Genomic DNA, 27,035 nt, shown 5'->3' on the forward strand with positions numbered 1-27,035 from the left:
GGCATGGTAGATTCATTTAAGATGCGTCTGGACAAATGCATGAAAAGGTGGGGAGCAGAGGGATACCGATGCTTAGGAATTGACTGACAGATTAGACAATACATTTGGATCGGTTCAGGCTTGGAGGGCCGAAGGGCCTGGTCCTGGGCTGTAAATTTTTTTTGTTCTTTGTTCTCACTTTACCTACAATGCTTCAGCTACAATTTGTCAACAAAAGATTAGTTGTTGACAAATTGACATCCACAAAATGCATAACTTTTGGTCCAAGTCGATAATCTTTGAAATCATCATCTATTAAAGGTTTATTTCAACCTCATATTCTGTTTTCAAAATTACTCAGGTTATTATTGAGAATTTGTTACTTCTTTCATGCAGAGCAATAAGGTCTTGCCTTCTTCCCATCTTTATTTACAGAGCATTGTCAACTCTTGATTAGAACATTACTGAAATACCATCAGAGCATGCGCAGATCAACTGGCAGAGGTCTTCTCGGACATAGTCAACCTCTCCTTGCAGTACGCCACTGTCTCTGCATGTTTGAAGATGGCCAACATCATCCCTGTGCTGAAGTAGGCTCATGCAGCATGTCTCAATGACAACTACTCAGTGGCCGTAACTTCGGTGGTCATGAAGTGCTTTGAAAGGTTGGTCATGGCAATAATCAATTCCAGCCTCCCACTACACTTGACCCACTCCAATTTGCCTTTCGGTCTAACAGCTCTATATCAGATACCATTGAACTTGCCCTTCACTCCTCCCCAGAATGTCTTGACACCAAGAACAGCTGCACAAGAATCCTACTCATAGACTACTGTTCAGCCTTCAACACTATTATCCCCTCAAGTCTGATTATTAAACTTAGTGATCTCGGACTAATCCCAGTAGAAGAGGTATTGGATGTATTAGATGGATGAAGGTGCTTAAATCTCCTGGTCCTGACCAGATAAGATCAAGAACACTGCAAGAGGCTAGAGAAGAAATTGTGGGGGGACCCTGGCAAATATTTTGGTATCATCGTTAGCCATGGTTGAGGTCCTGGAAGACTGCAGGGTAGCAAATGTTATGCCCTGATTCAAGGGTGGGCTGCAAAGAAAAACCTGGGAACTATATAACAGTAAGTCTAACCTCTGTCGTATGTACGTTACTTGAAATGATACTGAGAGATAAGGTACACATGCATTTCTAAAGTCAGGGTTTCATTAGTAACAGTCAGCATGGATTAGTATGTAGGCGATCATACCTCATAAAATGTTAGAGTTCTTTGATGAAGTGACCAGGATGGTTGGAGAGGGCAGCATGGTAGACAAAGTCTATATGAATTTCAGTAAAGCCTTTGTTAAAGTTCCACATGGTAGGCTGTCTGGAAGGTTTCATAGCGTGGAATCCAGCTGGAGCTGGCAAATTGGATACACAGTTGGCTTGATGGTAGGAAGCAGAGTGTAAAAGTGGAAGGATGTTTGTCAAACCAGAGGCCTTTGCAGAGTGGAGTGCCTCAGGGATCAGTGCTGGGCCCATTGCTGTTTGTTATCGATATTAATGATTTGGATGAGAACAGACAAGGCACGATTAGGAACTTTGTAGATAACATTAAAACAGGAGGTGTCGTGGACTGTGAGGAATGTAGTCAGAAATAGCCGCTGGACCTTGATCAGCTGGGGATGTGGGCCTAGAAATGGCAAATGGAGTTTAATATAGATAAGAGTGAGGTCGTGCATTTTAGAAAGTCAAATCAAGGTAGGTGTTTCATGCTGAATGGTAGAGCCTTACGGGGTGTAGTGAAACAGAGAGATCTTGGAGTTCAGGTGCATTCTCTGATAGTGGAGTCACAGGTAGCTGGGCAGTGAAGAAAGCTTGTGGCACATTGGCCTTCATCAGTCAGGGCATTGAGCATAGAAGTTGAGAAGTTATATTGCAGTTGCACAGGATGTTGTTGAGGCCAAACTTAGAGTATTATACTCAGTTTTGGTCACCTTGTTATAGGAAAGATATTATTAAAGTGGTAAGAGTGCAGAAGTATTTTGCAAGAATGTTACCAGGACTCAATAGTCTGAGTTATAGGGAGAAGTTGGACAAGATATAATATTTTTCTTCAGCGTACAGAAGAATGAGGGGGCGATTTTATAGAAGTGTATCAGAACAAGAGAGATGTGGATAGGATAAATGCATTCAGCCATGTTCCCAGGGTTGGGGAATCACTGACTAGAGAGCACCGGGTTAAGGTTAGAAGGGAAAGAATAAAAGGGAGTCTGGTGGATAACTTGTTTACACAGAGGTTGTTGTGCATATGGAATGAGCTGCCTGTGGAAGTGGTTCAGGCGGGTATATTAACAATATTTTAAAAGGCATTTGGACAAATACATGGATAGTATGGTTTAGAAGGACATGGGTTGAAAAATGTGGTGCTGGAAAAACACAGCAGGCCAGGCAGCATCCGAAGAGCAGGAGAATCGACGTTTCGGGCATAAGCCCTTCTTCAGGAATGAGGCTGGTGTGCCAAGCTGGCTGAGATAAAGGGTAGAGGGGAGGGAATTTAGGGGAGGGGCGTTGTGGATACAATAGGTGGAAGGAGGTGAGGGTGAGGGCGATAGGCCGGAGCGGGGGTGGGGTGGAAAGGTTGGGAAGAAGATTGCAGGTCAGGAGGGCGGTGCTGAATCCGGGGGTTGGGACTGAGATAAGGTGGGGGGAGGGGAAATGAGGAAGCTGGTGAAATCTACAATCATCCCGTGTGGTTGGAGGGTTCCTAGGCAGAAGATGAGGCGCTCTTCCTCCAGGCATCGGGTAGTCAGGGTTTGGCAATGGAGGAGGCCAAGGACCTGCATGTACTTGGCGGAGTGGGAGGGACAGTTAAAGTGTTCAGCCACAGGGCGGTTGGGTTGGTTGTTGCGGGTGTCCCAGAGGTGTTCCCTGAAACATTCCGCAAGTAGGCGGCCTGTCTCCCCTGTCTCACCACATCGGGTGCAACAGATGTGTGTGGAGGTGCAGGTGAATTTGCGATGGATGAGGAAGGATCCAATGGGGCCTTGGAAGGTGGTGAGGGGGAAGGTGTGGGTGCAAGCTTTGCATTTCTTGCGGTTGCAGGGAAAGCTGCCTGGAGTGGAGGTTGGGTTGGTGGGAGGCTTGGACCTGACGAGGGAGTGGTCTCTCTGGAATGCTGATATGGGTGGGGAGGAAAATATACCTCTGGTGGTGTAGTCTGTTTGGAGGTGGCGGAAATGGCGAAGGATGATACGATGTATCCGGAGGTTGGTGGGATGGAAGGTTCTGTCCTGGTGGCGATTGGAGGGGCGGGCTTCCAGGGCAGAGGAGCAGGAAGTGGAGGAGATGTGGTGGAGAGCACCGTCGACCAGGTCGGAGGGGAAATGGCGGTCTTTGAAGAAGGAGGCCATTTGGGTTGTTCGCTTGTGGAATTGGTCCTCCTGGCAGCAGATGCGCCGGAATTGGGAATATGAGATGGCGTTTTTACAGGGGGCAGGGTGGGAGGAGGTGTAATCTAGGTAGCTGTGGGAGTCGGTCGGTTTGTTTGAAGTGATCAGGAAGGTTGGCGAGGGCAGGGTGGTAGACATCGTCTATGTGAATTTCAGTAAAGCCTTTGATAAGGGTCCACATGGTAGGCTGTTCTGGAAGGTTTCATAGCATGGAATCCAGACGGAGCTGACAAATTGGATACACAATTGGCTTGATGGTAGGAAGCAGAGTGTAAAAGTGGAAGGATGCTTGTCAAACCAGAGGCCTTTGCAGAGTGGAGTGCCACAGGGGTCGGTGCTGGGCCCATTGCTGTTTGTTATCGATATTAATGATTTGGATGAGAACGTACAAGGTTGACATTAAATCAGGAGGTATCGTGGACTGTGAGGAATGTTGTCAGAAATTGCAGCTGGACCTTGATCAGCTGGAGATGTGGGCCTAGAAATGGCAAATGGAGTTTAATGTAGATAAGAGTGAGGTCGTGCATTTTAGAAAGTCAAATCAAGGTAGGTGTTTCATGCTGAATGGTAGAGCCTTACAGGGTGTAGTGAAACAGAGAGATGTTGGAGTTCAGGTGCATTCTCTGAAAGTGGAGTCACAGGTAGCTAGGGCAGTGAAGAAAGCTTGTGGCACATTGGCCTTCATCAGTCAGGGCATTGAGCATAGAAGTTGAGAAGTTATATTGCAGTTGTACAGGACGTTATTGAGGCCAGATGTGGAATATTATGTTCAATTTTGTCACCTTGCTATTGGAAAGATATTATTAAAGTGGTAAGAATGCAGAAGAACTTTGCAAGAATGTTACCAGGACTCAACAGTCTGAGTTATAGGGAGAGGTTGGACAAAATATGAAATTTTTCTTCAGCGTACAGAAGAATGAGGGGGGGTGGATTTTATAGAAGTATATAAGAACAAGAGAGATGTGGATAGGATAAATGCATTCAGCCATATTCCCAGAGTTGGGGAATCACTGACTAGAGAGCACTGGGTTAAGGTTAGAAAGGAAAGAATAAAAGGGAGTCTGATGGATAACTTGTTTACACAGAGGTTGTTGTGCATATGGAATGAGCTGCCAACAGAAGTGGTTCAGGTGGGTACATTAACAATATTTTTAAAGGCATTTGGACAAAGACATGGATAGTATGGTTGAGAAGGACATGGGGAAAAAGTGAGGTCTGCAGATGCTGGAGATCACAGTTGAAAATGTGTTGCTGGTTAAAGCACAGTAGGTTAGGCAGCATCCAAGGAATAGGAAATTCGACGTTTCGGGCATAAGCCCTTCCTGATGAAGGGCTTATGCCTGAAACGTCGAATTTCCTATTCCTTGGATGCTGCCTAACCTGCTGAGAAGGACATGGGCCAAGTTCAGGGAAATCGGGTTAGCATTGATGAATATTTTGGTCAGCGTGGAATAGTTTAGGCCAAAGGGCCTCTCCCCAAGCTGTAGGAGTTTGTGTCTCCGTGAATTTGGTCAACGTGTTCTCACTAGTCCACTAAATCTTCCCCCAGGTTCAGTTTTACTACAACTGGTACCACAAGGATGCCATGAAATTGTTCACAAAGCATAAATATGATATTGAATTTCTTTTTTATTAATAGGCACAAAATAATCGATGGAGAACATTTCAATTTGAAGAGCACTGAAATATGTTCCACAGAGTGTAATTCTGTAATTATTAGTTGCATAACAACTTGGTGTATAAAGTTATCCTACCTTCACAACGTGAAGTGTTTGTTGCGTTGATGCTGTATCCAGGAAAGCAACTGCATGTGAAGCTTCCAATTGTATTTTTGCAGACTTGTTCACAATTCGATGTGTTGGTTACGCATTCATCTATATCTACAGAAAAAGTGCAATGTTTAATTGTTCATTTTGTTCAACATTGGACCATCATTGAAAATGTACTTCACATAATTTCATCACTTTCTCAGGACGTTGTCCTGTAAACATCTTCTGTAAATTGACAACAATATCTTTTGTGATGACTTTCTATAAAATATAACCAATCATTCTTCAAGCTTGATTCAGAATTTTGGTGCCTTTAGACTTCATTAGCCATGAACATCTGCATATCTCCATTTTCTTTGCTCACAAATCTATCACAAAACCCATATGTTATTGTGCCATTGTATGAGTGGCATTATCTTTGATTTTCTGCATTTCCCTCTTTTGACTACAATGAAACAACTACATTTTGGGCTCAACAAAAGATTAGTTGGCACCAAATTGAGAGCCACAAAATGCATAGATTTTGCTCCATATCGTCACCTACTAATGGTTTATTTCAACCTTTAAACCTAATATTCTCTTTTCCAAATTTCTCAGATTATTATTGAGAATTTGTTACTTCTTCCATACAGAGCAATAAAGTCATTCTTCTTCCTATCTACATTTACAGAGCATTGTCAACTCTTGATTAGAACATTACTGCAATAACATCAAAGCATGCGCAGATCAAGTGGTAGAGATCTTCTTGGACACCTTCAACCTCTTCTTGCAGCACTCCACTGTCCTTACGTATTTAAAGATGGCCAACATCAACCCTATGCCAAAGAAGGCTCATGCAGCATGACTCAATGACTACCGCCCAGTGACCGCCACTTCGGTGGTCATGAAGTGCTTTGAAAGGCTGATCATGGCATTAATCAATTCCAGCCTCCCAATTACTTTTGACCCACACCAATTTGCCTATCGGACCAACAGATCCATATCAGATGCCATATCACTTGCCCTTCACTCCTCACCAGAATATCTTGACACTAAGAACATCTATGTAAGAATTCCACTCATTGGCTCAGATTTCAACAGTATTATCCCCTCAAGACTGATTATTAAACTTAGTGTTCTCGGACTAATCCCAGTAGAAGAGATGTTGGATGAATTAGAATGGAGAAAGGTGGATAAATCTCCTGGTCCTGACCATATATGTCCAAGAACACTGCAACAGGTGAGAGAACAATTTGGGGGGTGGGTCTGACTGATATTTTGGCATCATAGTTAGCCACGGTTGAGGTCCCAGAAGACAGCAGGGGAGCACGTTATATACTTATTCAAGATGGGCTGCTAAGAAAAACCTGGGAACTATATATCAGTAAGTTAATCTTTGTCATTTGTACATTACTTGAGATGATACAAAGAGATATGGTACACATGCATTTCTAAAGTCAGGGTTTCATTAGTAAAGGTCAGCATGGATTAGCATGTGGGAGATCATGCATCACAAATTGTGAGAGTTCTTTGATGAGGTGACCAGGAAGGTTGGCGAGGGCAGGGTGGTAGACATAGTCTATATGGATTTCAGTAAAGCCTTTGATAAGGTTCCACATGGTAGGCTCTTCTGAAAGGTTTGACAGCATGGAATCCAGATGGAGCTGGCAAATTGGATACACAATTGGCTTGATGTTAGAAAGCAGAGTGTAAAAGTGGAAGGCTGCTTATCAAACTAGAGGTCTTTGCAGAGTGGAACTGCCTCAGGGTTCAGTGCCGGACCCATTGCTATTTGTTATCGATATTAAAGATTTGGATGAGAATGTACAAGGCATTTTTCTTCAGTGTACAGAAGAATGAGGGGTGATTTTATAGAATTGGAGAAGAATAAGAGTAGGTGTGGATAGGATGAACGCACTCAGTCATTTTCTCAGAGTTGGGGAATCACTGACTAGAGAGCACCGGGTTAAGGTTAGAAGGGAAAGAATAAAGGGAACCTGATGGACAACTTGTTTACACAGAGGTTGTTGTGCATATGGAATGAGCTGCCAGCGGAAGAGGTTCAGGCGGGTATATTAACAATATTTAAAAGGCATTTGGACAAATACATGGATAGCATGGTTTAGAAGGACATGGGCCAAGTTCAGGGAAATAGTGGAAGCATTGGTGAAAATGTTGGTCAGCATGGACCAGTGTGGGCCAAAGGGCCTCTCCCCAAGCTGTAGGACTTTGTGGCCCCGTGAATTTGATCAGTGTGTTCTCATTAACTCACTAAATATTCCCCCAGATTCAGTTTTGCTACAATTGGTACCAGAAGACTGCCATGAAATTGTTCATGATTCACAAATATACAGAACGTTAAAGTGAGATTTTTTTTTAAATGCACAAAAGAATCGATGGAGACGATTTCAATTTGAAGAACACTGAAATATGTTCCACAGAGTGTAATTCTGAAATTTTTAATCGCACAACATCCTGGTGTATAAAACTATCCTACCATCACAACGTGAAGTGTTTGTTGCGTTGATGCTGTACCCAGGAAGGCAGCTGCATGTGAAGCTTCCAATTGTATTATTGCAGATTTGTTCACAATTCGATGTGTTGGTTGCGCATTCATCTATATCTACAGAAAAAAGTGCAACGTTTAATTGCTCATTTTGTTCAACATTGGACCATCATTGAAAATGTACTTCACATAATTTCATCACTTTCTCAGGACGTTGTCCTGTAAACATCTTCTGTAAATTGACAACAATATCTTTTGTGATGACTTTCTATAAAATATAACCAATCATTCTTCAAGCTTGATTCAGAATTTTGGTGCCTTTAGACTTCATTAGCCATGAACATCTGCATATCTCCATTTTCTTTGCTCACAAATCTATCACAAAACCCATATGTTATTGTGCCATTGTATGAGTGGCATTATCTTTGATTTTCTGCATTTCCCTCTTTTACCTACAATATTAAAACTACAATTTGGGTGCAACAAAAGATTAGTTGGCACCAAATTGAGAGCCACAAAATGCATAGATTTTGCTACAAATCATCACCGACTAATGGTTTATTTCAACCTTTAAGCCTAATATTCTCTTTTCCAAATTTCTCAGATTATTATTGAGAATTTGTTACTTCTTCCATACAGAGCAATAAAGTCTTGCCTTCCTCCTATCTACATTTACAGAGCATTGTCAACTCTTGATTAGAACATTACTGCAATAACATCAGAGCATGAGCAGATCAAGTGGTAGAGGTCTTCTCGGATATCTTCAACCTCTTCTTGCAGCACTCCACTGTCCCTACGTGTTTCAAGATGGCCAACATCATCCCTGTGCGAAGAAGGCGCATGCAGTATGTCTCAATGACTACCGCCCAGTGACCGCCACTTCGGTGGTCATGAAGTGCTTTGAAAGGCTGGTCATGGCATTAATCAAGTCCAGCCTCCCCACTACTTTTGACCGGCACCAATTTGCCTATCGGACTAACAGATCCATATCAGATGCTATATCACTTGCCCTTCACTCCTCCCCAGAATGTCTTGACACCAAGAACATCTGTGTAAGAATTTTACTCATTCACTACAGTTCAGCCTTCAACACTATTATTCTCTTAATACTGATTATTAAACTTAGTGATTTGATTAGATTAGATTACTTACAGTATGGAAACAGGCCCGTTGGCCCAACAAATCCACACCAACCCTTTGATGAGCAACCCACCAGACCCATTCTCCTACATTTACCCCTTCACCTAACACTATGGGCAATTTAGATTAGATTAGATTACTTACAGTGTGGAAACAGGCCCTTCGGCCCAACAAGTCCACACCGACCCGCCAAAGCGCAACCCACCCATACCCCTACATTTACCCCATACCTAACACTACGGGCAATTTAGCATGGCCAATTCACCTAACCTGCACATTTTTGGATTGTGGGAGGAAACCGGAGCACCCAGAGGAAACCCACGCCGAAACGGGAAGAATGTGCAAACTCCACACAGACAGTTGCCTGAGGTGGGAATTGAACCCATGTCTCTGGAGCTGTGAAGCAGCAGTGCTAACCAGATCTTGGACTAATCCCAGTAGAAGAGGTGTTGGATGAATTAAAATGGAGGAAGATGGATAAATCTCCTGGTCCTGACCAGGTATGATCAAGAACACTGCAAAGAACAAATTGAGGGGGGCCTGGCTGATATTTTGGCATCGTAGTTAGCCACGGTTGAGGTACCAGAAGACTGCAGGGGAGCACGTTATACACTTATTCAAGATGGGCTGCAAAGAAAAACCTGGGAACTATATATCAGTAAGTCTGATCCCTGTTGTATGTACATTACTTGAGATGATACTAAGAGATAAGGTACACATGCGTTTCTAAAGTCAGGGTTTGATTAGCAACCAACAGCATGGATTAATATGTGGGAGACCATGCTTTTCAAACTAGAGGCCTTTGCACAGTGGAGTACCACAGGGGTCGTGCTGGGCCCATTACCAGGATTCAACAGTCTGAGTTTCATGAAGAGGTTGGAAAAGATGCAGCATTTTTGTTCAGCATACCGAAGAATGGGGGTGATTTTATAGAATTGGAGAAGAATAAGAGTAGGCGTGGATAGGATGAACGCACTCAGTCATTTTCTCAGAGTTGGGGAATCACTGACTGGAGAGCACCGGGTTAAGGTTAAAAGGGAAAGAATAAAGGAAACCTGATGGACAACTTGTTTACACAGAGGTTGTTGTGCAGATGGAATGAGCTGCCAGCGGAAGAGGTTCAGGCGGGTATATTAACAATATTTAAAAGGCATTTGGACAAATACATGGATAGCATGGTTTAGAAGGACATGGGCCAAGTTCAGGGAAATAGTGGAAGCATTGATGAACATGTTGGTCAGCGTGGAATAGTTTAGGCCAAGGGGCCTCTCCCCAAGCTGTAGGACTTTGTGGCTCCATGAATTTGATCAGTGTGTTCTCATTAACTCACTAAATATTCCCCGGATTCAGTTTTACCACAATTGGAACCAGAAGACTGCCATGAAATTGTTCATGATTCACAAATATACAGAACGTTAAAGTGAGATTTTTTTTAATTCACAAGTACATAAGAATTGATGGAGACCATTTCAATTTGAAGAACACTGAAATATGTTCCCCAGAGTGTAATTCTGAAATTTTTAATTGCATAACATCTTGATGTATAAAACTACCCTACCTTCACAATGTGAAGTGTTTGTTGCGTCGATGCTGTAACCAGGAAGGCAGCTGCATGTGAAGCTTCCAATTGTATTATTGCAGACTTGTTCACAATTCGATGTGTTGGTTGCGCATTCATCTATATCTACAGAAAAAAGTCCAATTTTTGATTACTGACTTTGTTTGGCATTCGACAGTGCCTTAGAAATTTACATCACATGAGCTCATCAGTTTCTCAGGATTCAGTCATGTAAATATCTTCTGTAAACTGACAACAATACATTTAATGATCTGCCAAACTGAAGTATAATCCATGGCTATTCAGGCTTGAACCAGAATTTTAGAGAAAGTAGCCATGATTGGACATGTACACCTGCATATGCCTACTACCGTTGCTCACAAATATATCACATGGCCATGTGGTGAGATGCGACTGTATCAGTGGCATGACATTTCATTTTCTACACCGCCCCCCACACCTCATAATTACAAGGCTCTAACTACAATTTCTGCAAACCAATAACATTGGTTAATGGCGAGTTCATGGGCACAAAATGCATTGCTTTTTGTTCCAATTCGAAAATCTGTGAAACCATCACCCACGAATGAATTCTTTCAACATGCTACACAACTGACTGTGAATTTTGACAAACTCAACTGCACAGCGACAGGGTTTAAGGTTGAAACTCCGTCTTACTTTATTTAGATGAAAAGACTTATTTTCAAACAATCTTCATTGACAGAGCGTTGGTGTGCCCTGCATTGCTTGAAATTCCATAATCCTCAATGGATGAGTAAACATGAAATTAAATATTTTTAGCATCACAAATGGAAATCTGTGCTGCGGGTGTGGAATTCATTTTGACAACTAGGGGTATGAAGCACCTATTTGTGTTGTTGAACATTTCATCGCCGATGTATGTGATTTTTGAACATTCATTGATGTCCAAGGAAACCTTTCCGATGCTTCCTCCCTTTGCTCCCTTGCTCTGAGACCAGTCTTGCCAATCTACTACTCATGCTGACTGCACAGCCAGTGCAATCTCTTTTGTTAATATCCACTCTAAACTGGCAACAATAGATTTCAAAGGCATTCAATGAATTGTTAAACAAGTTTTCCGTGCTGTGAGAAAGAAACTTCTTGAACGTACACATAATCTTTGTTATTCTGTCCTCATGAAGGAACATTTCTCACCAAGTTAAGTAATACGTGATGAGCATTAACAGCATGCCATAAGAGAACAAATCAGACTTATGAGCATAAATGGAGTAGTCCTTAGAATGTATAAGAATACGTTGTTTCAACGCATTTGGTGCCATCATACTGCCATCAACCCGTCTTCAAAGCGCCGTAGTGTACAGCATTGGAACAAGACGCTGAATATGTTATAAGTCAATAACTCAGAGGTCGCAATCGAAACTGTTTGATGTACATTCCGCAAAGTGCTAATCTTAAATCATTCATAGATTGATATGTATGTAATATTTGGATAATAATGTCCTACCATCACAACGTGAAGTGTTTGATGCGTTGCTGTTGTACCCAGGAAGGCAACTGCATGTGAAGCTTCCGATGGTATTCGTGCAAACTTGTTCACAATTCGATGTGTTGGTTGCGCATTCATCTATATCTACAGAAAAAAAAATCAATTTTTGATTACTGACTTTGCTTGACATTAGACAGTGCCTTTGAAATATACATCACATGATCTCATCAGTTTCTCAGGATTCAGTCATGTAAATATCATCTGTAAACTGGCAACAACACTTTTTATGATCTGTCTAAATGAAGTATAATCCATGGTTCTTCAAGCTTGACTCAGAATTTTAGAGAAAGTAGCCATGATTGGACATGAACACCTGGGTATACCTACTACCGTTGCTCACAAATATATCACATGGCCATGTGGGGCCATGCAATTGTATCAGTGGCATGACATTACATTTTCTACACTCCCCCCTCATACCTGCAAGGCTCTAACTACAATTTCTGTTCAACAATAAAATTGGTTAATGCCTGGTTCATGGGCACAAGATGCATTGCTTTTGTTCCAATTCGATAATCTGTGAAACCATCACCCACTGATGAATTCTATCAACATGCTCCACAACTGACTCTGACTCATAATACTCAATGGTTGAGTAAATGTGTATATAAATATTTCCAGCATCACAAATGGAAGTCGGTGCTGCGGGTGTGGAATTCATTTTGACAACGAGGGGCACGAAGGACCCATTTGTATTGTTGAAGATTTCATTGAGACTTTATGTGGTTTTTGAATCATCATCGATGTCCAAGGAAACCTTTCCGATGCTTCCTCCCTTTGTTCCCTAGCTATGAGACCAGTCTTGCCAATCTACTACTCATGCTGACTGCACAACCAGTGCAATCTCTTTTGTTAATATCCACTCAAACTGGCAACAATAGATTTCAAAGACATTCTATGAATTGTGAAATTTGTTTTCCCTGTAGTGAGAAAGAAACTTCTTGAACATAAACATGAATTTGGTTATTCTGTCCTCATGAAGGAACATTCCTCACCAAGTTAAGTAATATGTGATGTGCATTAACAGCATGCCAATAATGACCAAAGCACAATTATGAGCATTAATGGAGAAGTCCTCAGAATGTATACGAATAAGTTGTTGCAACGCAATTGGTGCCATCATCCTGCCATCAACCTGCCAACAAAGCACAAAAGTGTACAGCATTGGAACAAGCCACTGGTTAGCTTGTAAGTCATTAGCTCACAGGTCATAATCGAAACTGCTTGATGTACATTCCCCAGACTGATAATTTTAACTCATTAATAGTATGATATATATGTAATATTTGGATAACAATGTCCTACCATCACAACGTGAAGTGTTTGTTGCGTCGATGCTGTACCCAGGAAGGCAGCTGCATGTGAAACTTCCAATTGTATTATTGCAGACTTGTTCACAATTCGATGTGTTGGTTGTGCATTCATCTATATCTGCAGAAAAAAAATCAATTTTTGATTACTGACTTTGCTTGACATTAGACAGTGCCTTAGAAAAATACATCACATGATCTCATCAGTTTCTCAGGACTATGTAATGTAAATATCATCTGTAAACTGAAAACAATACATTTTATGATCTGTCAAAATGAAGTATAATCCATGTTTCTTCAAGCTTGACCCAGAATTTTAGAGAAAGTAGCCATGATTGGACATGAACACCTGCGCATACCCACTACCGTTGCTCACAAATATATCACATGGCCATGTGGGGCCATGCAATTGTATCAGTGGCATGACATTTCATTTTATACACTCTCCCCTCATAATTACAAGGCTCTAATTACAACTTTTGCAAAACAATGACATTGGTTGATGGTGAGTTCATGGTCACAAAATGTTCAGCTTTTTGTTCCAGTTCGATAAACTGTGAAACCATCACCTACTGATTAATTGTTTCACTTTGTACACAGACGAATCCGAATTTTGACAAACTCAAACGCACAGCAACAGGGTTTAAGTTTGAACCTCCTCCTTATTTCATTCAGATGAAAAGACTTCTTTTCAACCAATCTTCATTGACAGAGCGTTGATATGTCCTGCATTGCTTGAAATTCCAAAATCTTCAGTTGACGAGTTAACGTGCAATTAAATATTTCTCACATCAAAAATGGAAATCTGTGCTGCGGGTGTGGAATTCATTTTGACAACTAGGGGTATAAAGTGATCATTTGCGTTGTTAAAGTTTTTGGCGCAAATGTATGTGATTTTTGAACATTCATCGATGTCTAAGGAAATCTTTCCGGTGCTTCCTCCCTTTGCTCCCTTGCAATGAGACCAGTCTTGCCAATCTACTACTCATGCTGACTGCACAGCCAGTGCAATCTCTTTTGTTAATATCCACTCTAAACTGACAACAATAGATTTCAAAGACATTCTATGAATTGTTAAACATGTTTTCCGTGCTGTTAGAAAAAACTACTTGAATATACACATAATCTTTGTTATTCTGTACTCAAGAAGGAACATTTCTCACCAAGTTAAGTAATATGTGATGAGCATTAACAGCATGCCACAAGAGAACAAATCAGACTTATGAGCATTAAGGGAGTAGTCCTTAGAATGTATCAGAAAACGTTGTTTCAACGCACTTGATGCCATCATACTGCCGTCAACCTGTCTACAAAGCATGAAGTGTACAGCATTGGAACAAGACGCTAAATATGTTGTAAGTCAATAGCTCACGGGTCGCTATCAAAACCGTTTGATGTACATTCCTCAAAGTGCTAATCTAAAATCATTAACAGTGTGATATGTAAGTAATATTTGGATAACAATGTCCTACCGTCACAACGTGAAGTGTTTGTTGCGTTGATGCTGTACCCAGGAAAGCAGCTGCATGTGAAGCTTCCAATGGTATTCGTGCAGACTTGTTCACAATTCGATGTGCTGGTTGCGCATTCATTTATATCTGCAAAAAAAAATTTTTGATAACTGACTTTGCTTGACATTAGTCAGTGCCTTTGAAATATACAATACATGATCTCATCAATTTCTCAGGACTCTGTAATGTAAATATGTTCTATAAACTGACAACAACACTTTTTATGATCTGTCTAAATGAAGTATAATCCATGGTTCTTCAAGCTTGACTCAGAATTTTAGAGAAAGTAGCCATGATTGGACATGAACACCTGGGTATACCTACTACCGTTGCTCACAAATATATCACATGGCCATGTGGGGCCATGCAATTGTATCAGTGGCATGACATTTCATTTTCTACACTCCCCCCTCATACCTGCAAGGCTCTAACTACAATTTCTGCTCAACAATAAAATTGGTTAATGCCTGGTTCGTGGGCACAAGATGCATTGCTTTTGTTTCAATTCGATAATCTGCGAAACCATCACCCACTGATGAACTCTATCAACATGCTCCACCAATGACGCAGACTCATAATCATCAGTGGATGAGTAAATGTGCAATTAAATATTTCTAGCATCACAAATGGAAGTCTGTGCTGTGGATGTGGAATTCATTTTGACAACGAGGGGCACGAAGGACCCATTTGTGTTGTTGAAGATTTCATTGGGACTTTATGTAGTTTTTGAACAATCATCGATGTCCAAGGAAACCTTTCTGATGCTTCCTCCCTTTGTTCCCTAGCTATGACACCAGTCTTGCCAATCTACTACTCATGCTGACTGCACAGCCAGTGCAATCTGTTTTGTTAATATCCACTCAAACTGGCAATAATAGATTTCAAAGACATTCTGTGAATTGTGAAATTTGTTTTCATCTGCTGTGAGAAAGAAATTTCTTGAACATAAACATGAATTTAGTTATTCTGTCCTCATGAAGGAACATTCCTCACCAAGTTAAGTAATATGTGATGAGCATTAACAGCATGCCAATCAAGACCAAAGCACAATTATGAGCATTAATGGAGAAGTCCTCAGAATGTATAAGAATAAGTTGTTGCAATGCACTCGGTGCCATCGTACTGCCATCAACCTGCCTACAAAGCACCAAAGTGTACAGCATTGGAACAAGCCAATGATTATCTTGTAAGTCATTAGCTCACAGGTCACAATCAAACATGCTTGATGCACATTCCCCATAGTGATAATCTTAAATCATTAATAGCATGATATGTATATAATATTTGGATAACAATCTCCTACCATCACAACGTGAAGTGTTTGTTGCGTCGATGCTGTACCCAGGAAGGCAGCTGCATGAGAAACTTCCAATTGTATTATTGCAGGCTTGTTCACAATTTGATGTGTTGGTTGCACATTCATCTATATCTGCAGGAAAAAAATCGATTTTTGATTACTGACTTTGCTTGACATTAGACAGTGCCTGAGAAAAATACATCACATGATCTCATCAATTTCTCAGGACTCTGTAATGTAAATATCATCTGTAAACTGAAAACAATACATTTTATGATCTGTCTAAATGAAGTATAATCCATGGTTCTTCAAGCTTGACCCAGAATTTTAGAGAAAGTATCCATGATTGGACATGAACACCTGGGTATACCTACTACCGTTGCTCACAAATATATCACATGGCCATGTGGGGCCATGCAATTGTATCAGTGGCATGACATTTCATTTTCTACACTCCCCCCTCATACCTGCAAGGCTCTAACTACAATTTCTGCTCAACAATAAAATTGGTTAATGCCTGGTTCATGGGCACAAGATGCATTGCTTTTGTTCCAATTCGATAATCTGTGAAACCATCACCCACTGATGAATTCTATCAACATGCTCCACCAATGACGCTGACTCATAATCATCAGTGGATGAGTAAATGTGCAATTAAATATTTCTAGCATCACAAATGGAAGTCGGTGCTGCGGGTGTGGAATTCATTTTGACAACGAGGGGCACGAAGGACCCATTTGTGTTGAAGATTTCATGGCGACTTTATGTGGTTTTTGAACAATCATCGATGTCCAAGGAAACCTTTCTGATGCTTCCTCCCTTTGTTCCCTAGCTATGACACCAGTCTTGCCAATCTACTACTCATGCTGACTGCACAGCCAGTGCAATCTGTTTTGTTAATATCCACTCAAACTGGCAATAATAGATTTCAAAGACATTCTATGAATTGTGAAATTTGTTTTCCTCTGTAGTGAGAAAGAAACTTCTTGAACATAAACATGAATTTGGTTATTCTGTCCTCATGAAGGAACATTCCTCACCAAGTTAAGTAATATGTGATGAGCATTAACAGCATGCCAATAATGACCAAAGCACATTTATGAGCATTAATGGAGAAAGCCTCAGAATGTATACGAATAAGTTGTTGCAACGCACTTGGTGCCATCATTTTGCCATCAACCTGCCTGCAAAGCACCAAAGTGTACAGGATTGGAACAAGCCAATGATTATCTTGTAAGTCATTAGCTCACAGGTCGCAATCGAACATGCTTGATGTACATTCCTCAGAGTGATAATCTTAAATCATTAATAGCATGATATGTATGTAATATTTGGATCACAATGTCCTACCATCACAACGTGCAATGTTTGTTGCATCGATGCGGTACCCAGGAAGGCAGCTGCATGTGAAGCTTCCAATGGTATTCGTGCAGACTTGTTCACAATTTGATGTGTTGGTTGCGCATTCATTTATATCTGCAGAAAAAAAAAATTTTTGATTACTGACTTTGCTTGACATTAGACAGTGCCTTTGAAATATACATCACATGATCTCATCAGTTTCTAAAGTCTCTGTAATGTAAATATCTTCTGTAAACTGACAACAACACTTTTTCTGATCTGTCTAAATGAAGTATAATCCATGGTTCTTCAAGCTTGACTCAGAATTTTAGAGATATTAGCCATGATTGGACATGAACACCTGCGTATACCTACTACCGTTGCTCACAAATATATCACATGGCCATGTGGGGACATGCAATTGTATCAGTGGCGTGACATTTCATTTTCTACACTCCCTCCTCATACCTGCAAGGCTCTAACTACAATTTCTGCTCAACAATAAAATTGGTTAATGCCTGGTTCGTGGGCACAAGATGCATTGCTTTTGTTCCAATTCGATAATCTGTGAAACCATCACCCACTGATGAATTCTATCAACATGCTCCACCAATGACGCAGACTCATAATCATCAGTGGATGAGTAAATGTGCAATTAAATATTTCTAGCATCACAAATGGAAGTCTGTGCTGCGGGTTTGGAATTCATTTTGACAACGAGGGGCACGAAGGACCCATTTGTGTTGTTGAAGATTTCATTGGGACTTTATGTGGTTTTTGAACAATCATCGATGTCCAAGGAAACCTTTCTGATGCTTCCTCCCTTTGCTCCCTTGCTATGAGACCAGTCTTGCCAATCTACTACTCATGCTGACTGCACAGCCAGTGCAATCTGTTTTGTTAATATCCACTCTACACTGACAACAATAGATTTCAAAGACATTCTGTGAATTATGAAATTTGTTTTCCTCTGTAGTGAGAAAGAAACTTCTTGAACATAAACATGAATTTGGTTATTCTGTCCTCATGAAGGAACATTCCTCACCAAGTTAAGTAATATGTGATGAGCATTAACAGCATGCCAATAAAGAACAAAGCACATTTATGAGCATTAATGGAGAAAGCCTCAGAATGTATACGAATAAGTTGTTGCAACGCCCTTGGTGCCATCATACTGCCATCAACCTGCCTGCAAAGCACCAAAGTGTACAGGATTGGAACAAGCCAATGATTATCTTGTAAGTCATTAGCTCACAGGTCGCAATCGAACATGCTTGATGTACATTCCCCAGAGTGATAATCTTAAATCATTAATAGCATGATATGTATGTAATATTTGGATAACAATGTCCTACCATCACAACGTGCAATGTTTGTTGCATCGATGCTGTACCCAGGAAGGCAGCTGCATGTGAAACTTCCAATTGTATTATTGCAGACTTGTTCACAATTTGATGTGTTGGTTGCGCATTCATTTATATCTGTAGAAATAATAATAATGCTTGATTACTGACTTTGCTTGACATTAGACAGTGCCTTAGAAATATACATCACATGATCTCATCAGTTTCTAAAGTCTCTGTAATGTAAATATCTTCTGTAAACTGACAACAACACTTTTTATGATCTGTCTAAATGAAGTATAATCCATGGTTCTTCAAGCTTGACACAGAATTTTAGAGAAAGTAGCCATGATTGGACATGAACACCTGCGTATACATACTCCCGTTGCTCACAAATATATCACATGGCCATGTGGGGCCATGCAATTGTATCAGTGGCATGACATTTCATTTTCTACACTCCCCCCTCATACCTGCAAGGCTCTAACTACAATTTCTGCTCAATAGTAACACTGGTTAATGGCGAGTTCATGGGCACAAAATGCATTACTTTTTGTTCCAATTTGATAATCTGTGAAACCATCACCCACTGATGAATTCTTTCAACATGCTCCACAACTGACTGTGAATGTACACAAACTCAATCGCACTGCATTTGAACGTCCTTCTTATTTCATTCAGATGGAACTCAAAAGTCTTCTTTTCAACCGATCTTCATTGACAGAGCATTGGTGCGTCCTGCATTGCTTGAAATTCAAAAATCTTCAGTTGACAAGTCAATGTGCAATTAAATATTTCTCACATCACAAATGGAAATCTGTGCTGCCGGTGTGGAATTCATTTTGACAACTAGGGGTATGAAGTGATTATTTGCATTGTTAAAAATTCCGTAGCAAATGTATTTGATTTTTGAACATTCATCGATGTCTAAGGAAACCTTTCCGATGCTTCTTCCCTTTGCTGCCTTGCTCTGAGACCAGTCTTGCCAATCTACTACTCATGCTGACTGCACAGCCAGTGCAATCTCTTTTGTTAATATCCCCTCTAAACTGGCAACAATAGATTTCAAAGACATTCTGTGAATTGTGAAATATGTGAGAAAGAAACTTCTTGAAAGTACACCTAAACTTGATTATTCTGTCGTCATGAAGGAACATTCCTCAATAAGTTAAGTAATATGTGATGTGCATTAACAGCATGGCAATAAAGAACAAAGCACAATTATGAGCATAAATGGAGAAGTCCTTAGAATGTTTAAGAATACGTTATTTCACTGCACTTGGTGCCACCATACTGCCGTCAACCTGTCTAAAAAGCGCTGAAGTTTACAGCATTGGAACAAGACGCTGATTGTCTTGTAATTCATAAGTTAACAGCTCACAATCGAAACTATTTGATGTACCTTACGCAAAGTGCTAATCTTAAATCATTCACAGATTGATATGTATGTCATATTTGGATAACAATGTCCTACCATCACAACGTGAAGTGTTTGTTGCGTTGATGTTGTACCCAGGAAAGCAACTGCATGTGAAGCTTCCAATTGTATTATTGCAGACTTGTTCACAATTCGATGTGTTGGTTGCGCATTCATTTATGTCTACAGAAAAAAGTCCAATTTTTGATTACTGACTTTGTTTGTCATTCGACAGTGCCTTAGAAATTTACATCACATATCTCATCAGTGTCTCAGGATTCTGTCAAGTAAATATCTTGTGCGAACTGACAACAATACTTTCATAATCTGTCTAAATGAAATATGAACTATGGTTCTGCAAGCTGGACTCAGAATGTTTGAGAAAGTAGCCATGATATGACATGAACACCTGCAGATCGCCATTACCTTTTCTCTCAAATATATCACATGACCATGTGATGCCATGCGACGTTATTAGTGGCATAACCTTTCACAATCAGCACACAGCCTCACCCAGACAAATCTCCGACTACAACCTCTGCTCAAACGTAGGATTGGTTAATGGTGGATGGAAGGGCAGAAAATGCATAACCTTTTATGTTCCAAGTTGTTAATATTTGAAACCGTTACATGCTGTTGAATTCTTTCACCTTGTACACAGACGAATCCGAATTTTGACAAACTCAACTGCATAGTGACAGTGTTTCAGTTTGAAACTCCTTCTTATTTCATTCAGCTGAAAAGACTTATTTTCACCCAATCTTCATTGACAGAGCGTTGGTGTGCCCTGCATTGCTTTAAATTCCATAATCCTCAATGGATGAGTAAACATGCAGTTAAATATTTCTAGCATCACAAATGGAAATCTGTGTTTCGGGTGTGGAATTCAATTTGACAACAAGGGGTATGAAGCCCCCATTTGTGTTTTTGAAGATTTCATTGCAAATTTATGTAATTTTTGAACATTAGAACATACAACATAGAACATAGAACAATACAGCACAGAACAGGCCCTTCGGCCCACTATGTTGTGCCGAACATCTATCCTAGATTAAGCACCCATTCCTGTACCTATTCAATTGCCGCTTAAAGGTCGCCAATGATTCTGACTCTACCACTCCCACGGGCAGCGCATTCCATGCCCCCACCACTCTCTGGGTAAAGAATCCACCCCTGACATCTCCCCTATACCTTCCACCCTTCACCTTAAATTTATGTCCCCTTGTAATACTCTGTTGTACCCGGGGAAAAAGTTTCTGACTGTCTACTCTATCTATTCCTCTGATCATCTTATAAACCTCTATCAAGTCACCCCTCATCCTTCGCCATTCCAACGAGAAAAGGCCGAGAACTCTCAACCTATTCTCGTACGACCTATTCTCCATTCCAGGCAACATCCTGGTAAATCTTCTCTGCACCCTCTCCAAAGCTTCCACATCTTTCCTAAAGTGAGGCGACCAGAACTGCACACAGTACTCCAAATGTGGCCTAACCAAAGTCCTGTCCAGCTGCAACATCACTTCATGACTCTTGAATTCAATCCCTCTGCTAATGAACGCTAATACACCATAGGCCTTCTTACAAGCTCTATCCACCTGAGTGGCAACTTTCAAAGATCTATGTACATAGACCCCAAGATCCCTCTGTTCCTCCACCTGACTAAGAACTCTACCGTTAACCCTGTATTCCGCATTCTTATTTGTTCTTCCAAAATGGACAACCTCACACTTGGCAGGGTTGAACTCCATCTGCCACTCCTCAGTCCAGCTCTGCATCATATCTAAGTCCCTTTGCAAACGACAACAGCCCTCCTCACTGTCCACAACTCCACCAATCTTCGTATCATCTGCAAATTTACTGACCCACCCTTCGACTCCCTCATCCAAGTCATTAATAAAAATTACAACCAGCAGAAGACCCAGAACTGATCCCTGCGGAACTCCACTTGTAACTGGGCTCCAGGCTGAATATTTACCATCTACCACCACTCTCTGACTTCGACCGGTTAGCCAGTTTTCTATCCAATTGGCCAAGTTTCCCTCTATCCCATGCCTCCTGACTTTCTGCATAAGCCTACCATGGGGAACCTTATCAAATGCCTTACTAAAATCCATGTACACTACATCCACTGCTCTACCCTCATCCACATGCTTGGTCACCTCCTCAAAGAATTCAATAAGACTTGTAAGGCAAGACCTACCCTTCACATTTATCCGTGCTGGCTGTCCCTAATCAAGCAGTGTCTTTCCAGATATTCATAAATCCTATCCCTCAGTACCCTTTCCATTACTTTGCCTACCACAGAAGTAAGACTAACTGGCCTGTAATTCCCGGGGTTATCCCTATTCCCTTTTTTGAACAGGGGCACAACATTCGCTACTCTCCAGTCCCCTGGTACCACCCCCATTGACAGTGAAGACGAAAAGATCATTGCCAACGGTACTGCAATTTCCTGTCGGTCCCTCTCGTTCGTAAATACTGAAGAAAAGTACTTGTTCAAGATCTCTCCTATCTCTTCCGACTCAATACACAATCTCCCACTACTGTCCTTGATCGGACCTATCCTCGTTCTCGTCATTCTCATGTTTCTCACATACGCATAAAATGCCTTGGGGTTATCCTTGATCCTATCCGCCAAGGATTTTTCATGCCCTCTCTTAGCTCTCCTAATCCCTTTCTTCAGGTCCCTTCTGGCTATCCTGTATCCCTCCACTGCTCTGTCTGAACCCTGTTTCCACAACCTTATGTAAGACTCCTTCTTCCTCTTTACTAGACATTCAACCTCCCTCGTCAACCAAGGCTCCCTCACACAACCATTTCTTTCCTGCCTGATAGGTACATACATATCAAGGACACGTCGTATCTGCTCCTTGAAAAAGTTCCACATTTCCACCACATCCTTCCCTGACAGCCTATGCTCCCAACTTATGCTCCTCAAATCCTGTCTTACAGCATCGTAATTTCCCTTCCCCCAATTGTAAAATCTACCCTGTTGTGCGCACCTATCTCTCTCCATAACCAAGGTGAAAGTCACAGAATTGTGGTCACCATCACCAAAATGTTCACCCACTAACAAGCCCATTAGTTGTCCCGGTTCATTACCGAGTACCAAATCCAATATGGCCTCCCCTCTGGTTGGACAATCTACATACTGAGTTAGAAAAGCTTCCTGGACACACTGCACAAACACCGCCCCATCCAATCTACTTGATCTAAAGAGCTTCCAATCAATATTTGGGAAGTTGAAGTCGCCCATGACTACGACCCTGTGGCTTCTGCACCTTTCCAAAATCTGTTTCCCAATCTGTTTCTCCACATCTCTGCTGCTATTGGGGGGTCTATAGTAAACACCCAACAAGGTGACTGCACCTTTTCTATTTCTGACTTCAGCCCATACTACCTCCAAAGGCAAATCTCCCTCAAACTTCCTTTCTGCAGCCGTTATACCATTTCTAATTAGCAATGCCACCCCCCCTTCCTTTTTTAACCACCCTCCCTAACCTTACTGAAACATCTGTAACCAGGAACCTCCAACAACCATTCCAGTCTCTCATCTATCCACGTTTCCGTGATGGCCACAACATCGTAGTCCCAGGTACCGATCCACGCCTTAAGTTCTCCCACCTTATTTCTGATACTCCTTGCGTTGAAGTATATGCACTTGAGCCCATCTCTGTGTCCGCAAGTATTCCCTGTCAGTGCTACCTTCTCCTCAGTCTCCCTACATTCTTGGACATCCTGACACACAGCTAGCTTACTTGCTGGACTACAAGTCCGGATCCCATCCCCCTGCCAAATTAGTTTAAACCCCCCCGAAGAGTGCTAGCAAACCTACCCCCCAGGATATTGGTGCCCTTCTGGTTCAGGTGCTACCCATCCTGTTTGTACAGGTCCCACCTTCCCCAGAATGCAGTCCAATTGTTCAAATACCTGAAGCCCTCCCTCCTACACCATCCTTGCAGCCACGTGTTCAAGTGCACTCTCTCCCTATTCCTTGCCTCACTGTCACGTGGCACCGGCAACAACCCAGAGATGACGACTCTGTCTGTCCTAGCTTTTAGCTTCCAGCCTAACTTGCTGAGCTGTTGAATGACCTCCCCACCCCTCTTCCTACCTATGTCATTGGTGCCAATGTGTACCATGAACTCAGGCTGCACACCCTCCCCCTTAAGGATTCTGAAGACACGGACCCTAGCACCCGGGAGGCAACAACCCATCCAAGAGTCTCGCCCATGTCGACAGAACCGTCTGTCCGTCCCTCTAACTAGAGAGTCTCCTATAACTAGCGCTCTCCTCCTCTCTCCCTTTCCCTTCTTAGTCTCAGAGCCAGACCTCACGCCACAGACCCCTTCACTGCAGCTTACAACTGCAAGGCTGTCCCCGCCAACAGTTTCCAAAGCAGTATACTTATTGTTTAGGAGAACGACCACAGGGGAACCCTGCACTGCCTGCTTCTTCCCCTTCCCACCTCTAACTGTTACCCAGCTACCTCTGTTCTCCGGCGTAACTATGTCCCTGTAGCTTCTATCAATCACCCTCTCAGCCTCTTGAATAATCCTCAGTTCATCCAACTCCAGTTCCAGTTCCCTAACTTGTTCGGTGAGGAGCAGGATTTGGCTGCAAGGTCGGCAGGAGTATCGGTGGTGACCCCTACCTCAAACATCCTGCAGGAGGAACATTCCACGGCCTGCGCTGCCATGACTGTACACTTTGACTCCAACTGAAAATGTGTTGCTGGTCAAAGCACAGCAGGCCAGGCAGCATCTCAGGAATAGGGAATTCGACGTTTCGAGCATAAGCCCTTCATCAGGAATGAGAGAGAGTAGCCAAGCAGGCTAAGATAAAAGGTAGGGAGGAGGGACTTGGGGGAGGGGCGATGGAGGTGGGATAGGTGGAAGGAGGTCAAGGTGAGGGTGATAGGCCGGAGTGGGGTGGGGGCGGAGAGGTCAGGAAGAAGATTGCAGGTTAGGAGAGCGGTGCTGAGTTGAGGGAACCGACTGAGAAAAGGTCGGGGGAGGGGAAATGAGGAAACTGGAGAAATCTGAATTCATACCTTGTAGTTGGAGGGTTCCCAGGCGGAAGATGAGGCGCTCCTCCTCCAGCCGTCGTGTTGTTATGTTCTGCCGGTGGAGGAGTCCAAGGACCTGCATGTCCTCGGTGGAGTGGGAGGGAGAGTTAAAGTGTTGAGCCACGGGGTGGTTGGGTTGGTTGGTCCGGGCGTCCCTGAGGTGTTCTCTGAAGCGTTCCGCAAGTAAGCGGCCTGTCTCACCAATATAGAGGAGGCCACATTGGGTGCAGCGGATGCAATAGATGATGTGTGTGGAGGTACAGGTGAACTTGTGGCGGATATGGAAGGATCCCTTGGGGCCTTGGAGGGAAGTGAGTGTGGAGGTGTGGGCGCAAGTTTTACATTTCCTGCGGTTGCAGGGGAAGGTGCCGGGGGTGGAGGTTGGGTTGGTGGGGGGTGTGGATCTGACGAGGGAGTCACGAAGGGACTCCAAAACAAGAACACTGAGTTAATAACACTGAGTCCCTTATCTGTGGACTTTAAAGTTAGGTTAGAGGAGGAGGATGGGAGGGAGGCCCTTCATCGATGTCAAAGGAAACCTTTCCAATGCTTCCTCCCTTTGCTCCCTTGCTATGAGACCAGTCTTGCCAATCTACTACTCATGCTGACTGTGCAATCTCTTTTGTTAATATCCACTCTAAACTGGCAACAATAGATTTCAAAGACATTCTATGAATTGTGAAATATGTGAGAAAGAAACTTCTTGAAAGTACACCTAAACTTCATTATTCTGTCGTCATAAAGGAACATTCCTCACCAAGTTAAGTAATATGTGATGAGCATTAACAGCATGCCAATAAAGAACAAAGCACATTTATGAGCATTAATGGAGAAGTCCTTAGAATGTTTAAGAATACGTTATTTCACTGCACTTGGTGCCACCATACTGCCGTCAACCCGTCTAAAAAGCGCCGAAGTTTACAGCATTGGAACAAGATGCTGATTTTCTTGTAAGTCATAAGTTAACAGCTCATAATCAAAACTATTTGATGTACATTCCGCAAAGTGCTAATCTTAAATCATTAACAGATTGATATGTATGTAATATTTGGATAACAATGTCCTACCATCACAATGTGAAGTGTTTGTTGCGTTGATGCTGTACCCAGGAAAGCAACTGCATGTGAAGCTTCCAATTGTATTATTGCAGACTTGTTCACAATTCGATGTGTTGGTTGCGCATTCATCTATATCTACAGAAAAAAGTCCAATTTTTGATTACTGACTATGTTTGACATTCGACAGTGCCTTAGAAATTTACATCACATGATCTCATCAGTGTCTCAGGATTCTGTCATGTAAATATCTTGTGTGAACTGACAACAATACTTTCATAATCTGTCTAAATGAAATATGAACTATGGTTCTGCAAGCTGGACTCAGAATGTTTGAGAAAGTAGCCATGATATGAGATGCACACCTGCAGATCTCCATTACCTTTACTCTCAAATATACCACATGACCATGTGATGCCATGCGACGGTATTAGTGCATAACCTTTCACAATCAGCACACAGTGCCTCACCCTGACAAATCTCCGACTACAACCTCTGCTTAAAAGTAGGATGGTTAATGGTGGGTGGAAGGGCAGAAAATGCATAACCTTTTATGTTCCAACTTGATAATATTTGAAACCATTACATGCTGTTGAATTCTTTCACCTTGTACACAGACGAATCCGAATTTTGACAAACTCAACTGCATAGTGACAGTGTTTCAGTTTGAAACTCCTTCTTATTTCATTCAGATGAAAAGACTTATTTTCAACCAATCTTCATTGACAGAGCGTTGGTGTGCCCTGCATTGCTTGAAATTCCATAATCCTCAATGGATGAGTAAACAT

General features: G+C 41.9%; 1 protein-coding gene across 1 annotated transcript in view; it reads right to left on the reverse strand.

Annotated features, from left to right (window-relative positions):
- The window catches only part of LOC132821729 (fibrillin-1-like), a gene marked incomplete at its 5' end in the record, with an annotated part of 55,951 nt that overhangs the window by 18,905 nt on the left and 10,011 nt on the right, over nucleotides 1–27,035 (reverse strand). Inside the window, 9 exons of the mRNA XM_060834437.1 lie at nucleotides 5,180–5,305; nucleotides 7,671–7,796; nucleotides 10,378–10,503; nucleotides 11,864–11,989; nucleotides 13,211–13,336; nucleotides 14,688–14,813; nucleotides 16,030–16,155; nucleotides 17,374–17,499; nucleotides 18,720–18,845. Coding sequence (XP_060690420.1) covers nucleotides 5,180–5,305; nucleotides 7,671–7,796; nucleotides 10,378–10,503; nucleotides 11,864–11,989; nucleotides 13,211–13,336; nucleotides 14,688–14,813; nucleotides 16,030–16,155; nucleotides 17,374–17,499; nucleotides 18,720–18,845 — 1,134 coding nt within the window. The remainder of the gene's footprint in view (nucleotides 1–5,179; nucleotides 5,306–7,670; nucleotides 7,797–10,377; nucleotides 10,504–11,863; nucleotides 11,990–13,210; nucleotides 13,337–14,687; nucleotides 14,814–16,029; nucleotides 16,156–17,373; nucleotides 17,500–18,719; nucleotides 18,846–27,035) is intronic.

This window comes from Hemiscyllium ocellatum, chromosome 13, assembly GCF_020745735.1.
Source record: "Hemiscyllium ocellatum isolate sHemOce1 chromosome 13, sHemOce1.pat.X.cur, whole genome shotgun sequence".
NCBI classification, from domain to species: Eukaryota; Metazoa; Chordata; class Chondrichthyes; order Orectolobiformes; family Hemiscylliidae; genus Hemiscyllium; species Hemiscyllium ocellatum.